Source organism: Chelmon rostratus, chromosome 3, assembly GCF_017976325.1.
Source record: "Chelmon rostratus isolate fCheRos1 chromosome 3, fCheRos1.pri, whole genome shotgun sequence".
In the NCBI taxonomy this organism is placed as follows: Eukaryota; Metazoa; Chordata; class Actinopteri; order Chaetodontiformes; family Chaetodontidae; genus Chelmon; species Chelmon rostratus.
In genome coordinates, this window is record NC_055660.1 from 7,967,193 (window position 1) to 7,977,447 (window position 10,255).

Sequence of the window (10,255 nt, forward strand, 5' to 3'; positions counted from 1 at the left end):
AGATGATGGAGTAACTCATTTCTAGTACAATTTGAACAGTAATGCATGTATGAAAGCAAATAATAGCCGTTTATAGCACTGAAATATTTTACTTTTAATACCAGAGAGAGAGAATTCTGGGTAGGCCTACTTGAAATAAAGTTTTTGAAATTGCACAGCTTGAAACTGACCATTAATCTTGCGAAGGAAAAATCACACCTTGGTTGAAGTGCTCACAACACCACAGTAGACTTGATTGTATGGGGTCACAACCCCAAAATGTCGGTGTTCAAGGTTTAGAAGACCCTAATTATATCCAAATTAGTGGCTTCGTCGTTGACCGCTAGCAGGTAAAATGTACTGTCCAGTAGGTGGCGGTATACGCCTTCCAGGTGTGACCTGCCATTACGGATGGTAAAAAAGAAGAAGAAGTGGTGGCGCAACACAGTTAAGCTAGCAAACACTGTAGGGTTGGTTCTTGACAGCTGCCCTTATCCAGAATAACGCCACAACTTAGCTGCTTTTACTGTTCGCCCTGGTTTTCTTATGACATCCTTCAAATCCGGCGCATTATGTTTGAGGTAACGTAGACAACTTAACGCTAAATGCTATTCGGGGTATTATTGCACAGCAGACTGTCGTTTGCCGGGATTTTGGATTTAGCTTAACTGTTACAGTAAACTAACGTTTGCTAACAGATGACATTACAGTTCGTTAACCTGGTGCGCAGAAAAATAAGAAGTACATTGTTAGGCTTGGGTCGACTGGGGTGACATCGGTCTCTATATTAACGGCCTTTTGCGCCTATATTTAACAACACTTCCAACAGATTATCAGAGTAGATTGGTTGCTAGCTAGTCAGCTAGTGCCGTTTTTGGGTAAACTAACTAACTAACTAACCAACTAACTAACAAACGATGCTTTCAGAAACGTGTAGAACTTACAATTGATTGCTTCTGATTCTCGGGAAGCAGTAGGGCCTCTTTTGTTTCCAAGTGTTAGTGAAGAAAATATTAGACACACGGCTTGTGGTTTAAAGGATAATGGTTGCTTAACTAACAAAACACAAGTTTATTTAATCCAGGAGCCTACTCTAACGTTATTGCTTGCGTGCATGTGTTATTGGTACTGTAAGTTATTTCAAAAGCTCGGTCGCTTGCGCCCTCCATTAAACCGGTGCACAAACGCTGTTAACCCAACCAATATTTTTTGTGGCATTGTGCTTGATCACTCTACATTAGCTAAACGTGATCAAAGCAAATGTTGACTTTTTGCCCGTTAGATAGATAGATAAGACTCGAGGTAGGTGAGAAAACTACAACTCAAACACTATAAGCCTTTAATAATGCACATTAAATTGAATGAAAAATGAACGAAAATAGAAACTGAACTAGACCTCTAATATGTAACGTTATTGAGTATATATTGTGCAAAGATATTACCACAGTAATACACTGTATATTAGTACAAGTAGATAGTATTGTGTACTGTACACCGAGGTAGGTTGCTGGGTTGATTATGCATAGATGAAAACAGAATCAACTGCACTAGAAATATACTGTCTGCCTACATACATTACTCGGATGGAGGTGTTAGACAGGTATGTAGTATGATATGGTACAGTAGTCATACAGGTATGTAGTACCTGTCTAACTCCTCCCTACTGGATCATGTTGCTGATGCCAGCTGCTTTTAATGAACTTACTGAACTGAACCAGTTTTTCTTACTGTGCACCTGCAAACTGGAAATACATGCAGAACAATCTAACTCTTACATCATTTTTATCCTTAGGACAATTTATATTTTTATCTAATCTTGTTTCACTTAATTTCACACTTTATTCATCTGCTTTAATTTTTGATAGCTTTATTTATTGTTAAGGTTTACTTGGTTATATTGTAAATGTAAATGTAAAATTATTCATATAGATTCGATGTAGATTCATCGTGAACTGTAAAGCCTTGACTCATCAGTGCAACCTTTACTCCCAGCTGTGTAGGTTAACCTGCTCTGGCAACCCACAGGTGCACACTGGTATGCTTTCATATGCAAGGAGTACTTAATGGGCACAAACAAGTAATATTTATTGGGATTAGTTCAAAAAAGGCAGCACATTTCCATCCCTTTGATTTGTTTTACTCCTTTTTAGATTGACTATTACAGCCTGTGGCTCGAAAATGAAGATGGTGCTTCATATTTTGAATTTAATGCCTCACAAAGGGCCATGATCGATCATTGCTCGTACACTAAACAAAATGCTGACATTGTACTGGAGTTCAATATTTTTTCTCATACACAACTGTCTACCAGGTGTGTATTAGACTGTAAGTTAAACGTGAGACTGCAGGACTGGCAATGCAGGCCACATGCTTGGAACAATATATGAACGCACCCAAGATGTAACAGTGAGGCTTTTGTCTTGATGGGCTGTCTTGAATATGGCATTACCAACCTTTTTCAGGCTGAAGTTGTCAAAGTGCTAAGCTTTAAGGGCCCTACTGGGTATAATTCTTAGCATATACAGAATTTAGAAGTTGTATTTTCAGAATTATTTCTACCAAATGAAACTTGTATTATTATGTATAGCATTTTTCCTTTAATAGCAGCTTCCCCCAAACTTGTGGTGGCCACATATCTTAAATTTTTCTGAGCTTTGCTGCAGCTTGCCTTGCAGGCATCGGTTGCTGAGCATGATTGCATCTGTGTTTATTTCTTAATAGGATCCTGAACTCCAAGATCCATTGTCACTGAGTTTAAATGAAAACTACGATGACCAGAATTCACCACAACATGATTCAAAAAAAGCAAGCCCTGACTATAATTGTGAGACACCAGAGATTCAAGTAATCATCAAAGAGGAAGAGGAAGGCTGGACTGTGAGTGAAAATCGTGAGTGGAAAATCTTAAATATCAGCAAACCCTTACTAGATGACATATACACAGTTACTTGATTGTGACTTTTCATGTTTTTGTTTTGTCTTGTGATATTAAACACAGATGAGAGCTTCAGCTCCGAGGGAGAAAAAGAAGATACTTCGACACACCCTTGTCCTCCCCTCCTCAAAGCATGCGGGAAGGAGAGCTCCATTTCATACGGGGTGAAGAGACACGAGAGAGTATATTTGGTGGAGAAATGCTCAGAGGAGTCTGGTGGCCCGACTCTCTGCGGGCAGAGCTCCTCTGCCAGAGAGGAGCGGCACAGGCACATGGTCATGGACTCTACTGAGAAACCGAAGATTTCCTGTGTATGTGGAAAAGTGCCGGGAAATGTGACTGTGCATCATTGCAATAACACAGTACGAGAGACGTCCGCCAGTCGCAAAACGAACATGAAGTCCCATCAGAGAACACATGCAGTGGATGAGTGTCACACTCAAGATCAGAGCCGTGACGCAAAACAAAGCACATCTTTGCCAACAGAAGCAGAACTACATGAGACCAAAAGATCAGCACCTTGTCAAACAGTATGTAAAAATACTTGTTGTAGAAATTCATTATATAATGTAATGCAAACATTAGTAGCTAGCAGAGAAAAACCTTCTATCTTGTTATTGTTTTTCTTTTCATCTAGTAGTGGCCAAACAACAAAGTGGTCCTGTAATACCACTAATGACTGATTGCTAAATGTGTTATGTTTTCATTTGCTGGTTTCTGACAGCAGGACTGACCTGAAGCTCCATCTGAAACTTGTCCACAAACGGAGCGGAACAGGTAGCCATATATGGCAGTTGTAGGGGAGTAGATTATACCAATGATCACATATCTCGAACGTGCACCTCCTCATGAACAGGTGACAGTAGTCGGGCTGAAAGGAGTGATTTCACTACAAGCTTGTCCAGTTACGAGACTTTGGTGAATCCAACTTGGAAAACTTGAACAAGCCTCATGGTAAAAAAATAAGAGGTGTTTTAGGAGAAGAATACAAGCTTTTCAGCATGAGGCCCAATGACTGTTTTGTTTAATACTTTTATTATGTTTTGACTTTAGTTTATTTGTCAAACAGTGTAGACAGATAAGTTTCAAAGGTGTTGTTCTGTACCTTTTTTATATTTGTGACTGTGCATAAAAACCACATGAGAGAAATGTCCAGATCTGGTGTCACTACTTCTTATCAGATTTGATTTGTGGGTAAGGACTCCTTAAAGATACAGATGTTATGCCTTTACCAATGTTAATGCCTTTTCTCACTGTGTTCTGTTTTTAGGATTCTCCTGAACATAAACCCCTGATGTCACATGGACTGAAGATGGCATCTGCAAACTTAGAGGACCAAACGCTCCATTTAACTGTCAGACTGCAGGCAGGGGAGGAGGAGGCACAAGAGGAGGAACAAGATGAAGAAATAGGCGGTTTAATCAACTCTGATGGAGAAGTGGTTGAATGGGATGCCAGTAAGTGATTCATAATAGCACGCTAACTGCATAGCCACGACTTGTACAAACAGTACACATTTATTTACTCAAGGGGCCACTCTTGTTTCTGTTTCCCATGTGAGTTTATTTGGTAAAGAATATTTTAAGCAGCAGTTAAAAATATAAGACAGTTTCTTGGAATTAGCAGCCAAATATATTTAAGTAATTCCAAGACCTTTAAGATTGATGAAAACTCTATTGTACACAGCCTTAGTTCTGTTGTTTTCTGTTATCTTTTTGTTCACATTCACTGTTTAATAGATGATCACAGTGCACAGCATTAGTAAAATACAGTTTGCATTCAGTTTATCGTTATGTTGACTTTGTTTTTTTTATCTAGAATGCAGACATTTATGCTAAGCCTGAAGGCATAAACTGTTGAATATCAGTTGTCATGTCAGGTATCTCTGAACCTGAGTCAGCTGTCTTGATTTTTCCAGGAGACAGTCCTGACCGAGGCTCTGATTGCACAGAAAGTCCTCAGCCTAGCAAGGTAATTTGTCTTAAGACATAGTTAACCAATTTTGAGATACAAAAGCATAGCAAAGGGCTGTCCCCTTCAAGTCTCTTGAAACCTCTGATTACATATATAGCATATAGTAACACTGAATATAATTCTATTTATCAGCACCAAATATACAGCCTCCAGAACGACAGTAGAGTTGAGCTAATATGCACCTTGCAGAACTTGAGAAAAGTTGAATTTTTCAATGCAGAATTTCTAGTTTAACAAAGTGGGAATTAATGAAAATGTCTTTGAAAACACTGAGTTGGAAATGTTTTATTGTATGATCCACTTGTCACATGAATTGTCATATTTGTCCCTAAAGTCCCACAAAATTGTATTTTTGACTCCTAAAATTAGTGCTTTTGTGTAGGGATGAAGGAGAGTTGACATCTTCACACAGAACAGCTGTTTAAGTCTTCAGATGCTGACTTAACTCTTCTTGATTACTGGAATACCAGAGTGTAACTTCTGCTTCATGCTATATTTCACCTTTAAATGTCAGCATCAACGTGTAACAGTGAACCAAAGCTTAGTCGCCAGCGTGTCTTCAGTCTCACTGCAGGTAGACAAATAGGCAGGATTACTAATTAACAGATACCACAAGAAAAATGACACTACAATGATACTGAGGAATAGTTTGGATTATATCATATAACTTCTACTATAAAATCTTCTGCCATGTTTGCAGACTTTAAGCACTGTTACCCAGGGAAGGTTTGGGGGCCATATTTCTGATGGTTTTCATTGATTATGATCACAGATTGTCATCCTGTCTGAGTCTCAGCTGCAAGGCCAAAACCAGAGAGACAGCAGTAGTCCAACGCTCCTCATGGAAGTTGTGTCTGTGGGGGAAGATGAAGAAAGGGAAGAAGGGGAGGAAAAAGAGAGAGTAGTAAAGATGGCAGCTGTCCCTTCCTTGTATCGTGGTAAACACAAGTCAAAAGAAAAATGAAAACTGTACAGGTTGTAGAACAGTTTCAACTCAGTTCTGAGGTGGTCTTTTTGCACGCAATGTTACCAGGAAAGAGACCGAGAAGAAAGAAGAAGGTTCCAGAAATAACTGTGGTGTCGTTGGATGTCTCAGACACAGAGAAAGACGTCCCTGCAGGTCCTGGTGAGTAAGGTCATTTGTATGTACGTATGTAATGCACAATCACAATATTTGTTTAAGCAGATTTCAGTAGAGAAGAGAATTCAGAAGAGTCAAAGAAAGAGTTAATTCAGTCGTTGTTTCTGCTTTTTTTCTTTGTAAAAAAAGTAAAAGTAAAAAGAAGGGGCAGAAGAAAGATCTCAGCTCCACTGTTGTCCAGTGAAGACTTAGAGGCCGAGCCTGGAAGTGAGTGTTCCTCTTGATTTTTGTGGTGATGTTCATGCATCTGAAATGCTAATTTTGCATGTGTTGTTTTGTTATAATAGGTCTTACTTTTTATCTTACAGTATCGAGGCGTACCCGAAGAAAGAGAAATTTACCCACCACAGTAGAATCGACAGAAGTAAACTCAAAAACTGTCCATCGTGTTGCTGGTAAGACGAGAAAAAAATAAAAAATTTTCACAAGTATTGTTTTGGTTAAGTCCGATTCAGCTCACTGATTCTGGTTCATTTCATATTATTTGAAAGGGTCTATATAAAGATGTGGACATTTGTGGGGATTCACTTTTTAATATTGCGTGAAGGAATGGTAAAAGAGAGCATCTATGGATTTTGGAAAAAAGTGTTTTGTTTTTTTTTAGAAAACCCCTTCTGCCAAGAAGTTTGGTTAAGTTTCAAACACATATTTGAGTCTAGACTTCTCTTTCAGGCATTGATGAGCAGAACTGAAAAAATCAATTCTTAACAAATCACTGGTTTTTAAATACTGTGAATCCAATTTTGAATAGCTTTTGGATACCCCACCCAGTTTAACAGCAGTTTCATGTTTTAACTAAAGCATTACACATTTTTTTCTTGTATCAGCAAAGCGACCTCACAGAAGGAGGAGGGAAACCAAACCATCTGCTGAAGGAGAAGGAGAAAACACGGGTGGTTCTGCTGGTAAGAGCAAATAAAATGGTCCACGGAGTGAATAACCAGCTTGGTAGTGCAGCTTCAGCTACTAGCATTTTATCTCATGGTTGGCTCAGTTTCACCAGTGTGTTAACTGGTGAAACAAACAATGGTAGGACAGACTAAAGGTACTGCTGTTATGGCTGAATGCAGTTAAACAAACCTGGTGCAGTGATTTAGAAAGGTAGATATGCTTCTGACAGCAAATATGAGGAACTGTGTTTTTTAACGTTCACCTGTGTTGGATGTTTTCCAATGTTACAAAGCACTCATCAACACAAAGAAGACACAGATGATTACAGAATCATCATTTTATAGTGATCTAAATGCAGAGCTGCAGCAGTTTCAGCCCAACCTGTTTTATGCAACGTGGAGTGACTTTGAGTTTCATCAAGAGTTACAGCAACAAACAAATAAAGTCTACTAACTTAGAACCTGTTTGGTTTGTGATTGGATTTTAAAATAACACAGAGGTCATTATTTCACCTTCTCTGTCCCAAATTAGGGAAGAAGCGACCTGGTAGAAAGATGGTTCGTGTTCCAATCGAAATCCCTCCTGAGCTCCTGAAGAAGCCCAAAGAGAAGATAGAGTACCACTGCTCTGTGTGTGGCAAAGAGTTCCCTCATGCCTACAAACTAGAGAGGCACGAGCTGATCCACACGGGGGAGAAACCTTACTGCTGCTCCATCTGTGGTCGAGGTTTCAACCAGAAGGGGAATCTGAAAACGCACTACAAAGTTCACTTAGGTGAGACTGGATTATACTTTATTTGTGCATGTGCATGTGTATGTATTGCCCAAAACTGGCAACTCAGTCACCTTGGAATTAGTGTGAGTACAGTACTTGGCTCATTGTGAACCACAAGTGAAGTCTAATTAAAGTCCTACACAATGCAAAGATTGTTATACTTGAAGTGTAACCCGTGATTTGTCTCTCCTTTGTGAAGGTCGCAAGGGCGCTGTGGAGTTTGACGATGAGGTGAATCCCATAGCGTCAGAACTCTCTGAATACTTGAAGTCTCTGCCGGGGGAGTCCAGGATCAGGTCGTCCCTCCATTGCCTGGAATGTGGAAAAAAATGTGAGAGTCAGTCAGCTTTACAAGCACACCACATTACTACACACTCAGAAACAGGTGGTGAATCAGATACAGCGGAGCACAGCACATCACCGCTTTTCTTCTGCCGCCGCTGTGGCATTCAGTTCAATGAAAAAGAAAAGCTGGAAGAACATATGAAAACCCACATCAAGGACAAGCCCTACTCATGTCCTGACTGTGGAAAGAGGTTCATCAACGAGAGCTACATACAAATTCATCAGCGCATCCATACTGGGGAGAAACCATTCCTCTGCTCCCAGTGCGGCAGAGGTTTCCACACAGCTTCGTCCCTCAAGCTGCATGAGATGCAGCACTCCGGGGAGAGACCGTTCGCATGCTCCATCTGCGGGAAGACATTTCGGATAAACTCGTACCTAACAGCACATTACCAGACCCACATTAAAGACAGGCCTTTCATTTGTAGTGTCTGTGGGAAAGGCTACTCCAGAGCTGAGGAACTGAAGGTGCACCACAGGCTTCACACCGGAGAGAGACCCTACGAGTGTGGACAATGTGGCAAGAGCTTCATTTACCGCCAGGGTCTGCGGCAGCATCAGCGCACACATGCTGGAAGACGAATCGGGCCAACCAGACAGCTCGGTAGACCGAAGCAAGAGGCCAGGCTTGACAACCACAGCTGATCTATTGATGCATTTTTTTTTTTTTTGTTGTTAACTGTGTTTGAAAATATTACAGTGAATTGCGCTTCTTTCCTTATCTACTTCCTTCCATTCCTCCAACCTACAGCAGAGAAGATTACTGTGTCTGAAAATATGTGCTACAGAGTCGGTGTGGATTGCCAAGAATTTACTGTGTCGTCTTTCTTGTAATCATGTTTTGTACCCATGTTTTTATGTTTACTCTTCTCTAGTAGCCCATCTGTACAATTTGAGTGCCTTTGTATCCTGCATGCCAAATACTAATATTTAATGTTAAAAAATTATGCACAATAGCCTTGTTATTTTAAAATCCATGGTGATGGAATACAGAAATTTTTCAGAAACGCTTCAGGTTTTTTCTAAATTTCTTTCTACAAACCATATTGCACAAAAACACCACCAATCATAGCGGGATGATCTAAATTGCTTATTCCTAAAGTGATAATTTATCTTTAAAGTCTTTAAAGAACAGCAGCTGTTGTCAACTTGAACTACTCCTGCAACATAACTTGCTGTCCATAATTTTATTGCAAACAAATTCTCAGATTTTTGCCAAAAAATATTTCATTTTTTTTAATGTTCTATACTCTTTATTGAAATATTTAATCACAGTGGATGCAAATAGTTATTTTTGACACTGATTGAATATGTCATCTATTTTCTCTTTTTGACTAACCAGATGTTTGATCCTCCAGATAAAGTGGTGTACACCGTGGTTTACACTTTGAATACTCACAGGTCATCTCCATTCAACTTACTATATGACCTCTAAAACTTTTTTAGCTGCAGGGTGGTATTTCTAGTTAATGATTGATCATTTTTTCCCCAACGTTTGAGTACACTATAACTGGCATACATTCAAGCTGATATGCCTCCTGTTCTATGAAAGAGGAAACTGACAACTTTCAACATTCTTCAACCCTGTGAGTGAACTGGTGAGTGAAATACTTTATAACGAAGACAGAATTTGTAAAAGTGGTGCGACTACATCAGCTGTGGTTGTCAAAGCTGATTGTGCAGCATTGACAGAAACTGCAGGATGGATCAGTTTGAGGTTTCATTTCAAAGCGGGTGAAATGTTTACACAGCAGAGCTGTAACTATCATCCCCTTTTAAGAAAGTCTACAGCTAATGTAAAAAAAAAAAGGTTTGTTTACATTTGGTTTACAGATTCACAAAAAAACAATATAAACCCCTCACAGTTATCAGATTTCTACAACAACCTAAAGGATTCTCATTAAGTCATTAACTTGTCAAGACTTGTGTGTGACCTTCAAGGATTGACCCATTTTCACTAATCTGTAATCAAAATACAGCTCCTAATAGGAGTTGTTACATGCACCTTCAAAATACAACAACTGTGTCCAAAAGAATAAACTAATAAGATGGATGTCCAGCTGTGGAAATTAATTATAATTTATAAGCATTGCTGTGCACATTTTGTTAATTTTTCCTCTGAGTAGAAATCAGTTAAATCTTTGTAAAGTCTCATGAAAAGTTAAAATTAGTCGAAACATGCACTTTTATACTTTTTAGACACCCAACTCTGTGTT

The 10,255-nt window shown here is 39.2% G+C and overlaps 1 protein-coding gene across 2 annotated transcripts; it reads left to right on the plus strand.

Annotated features, from left to right (window-relative positions):
• Window positions 1-424: 424 nt before the first annotated feature.
• On the plus strand, window positions 425-10,045 carry LOC121604724 (zinc finger protein 497-like). 2 transcript variants are annotated; one of them, XM_041934304.1, is made up of 12 exons: window positions 425-560; window positions 2,701-2,869; window positions 2,978-3,444; window positions 4,185-4,371; window positions 4,833-4,885; window positions 5,661-5,826; window positions 5,922-6,014; window positions 6,159-6,236; window positions 6,338-6,424; window positions 6,857-6,934; window positions 7,452-7,694; window positions 7,894-10,045. In XM_041934304.1, exons 1-12 carry the CDS (start codon window positions 552-554, stop codon window positions 8,682-8,684), a joined length of 2,421 nt encoding a protein of 806 aa, XP_041790238.1. In that variant the 5' UTR covers window positions 425-551; the 3' UTR covers window positions 8,685-10,045. The 2 variants fall into 2 exon arrangements, with proteins under 2 accessions (XP_041790238.1, XP_041790239.1); XM_041934305.1 differs by lacking the exon at window positions 425-560 and having other exon boundaries at window positions 2,727-2,856.
• The last annotated feature ends 210 nt before the right edge of the window (window positions 10,046-10,255 follow it).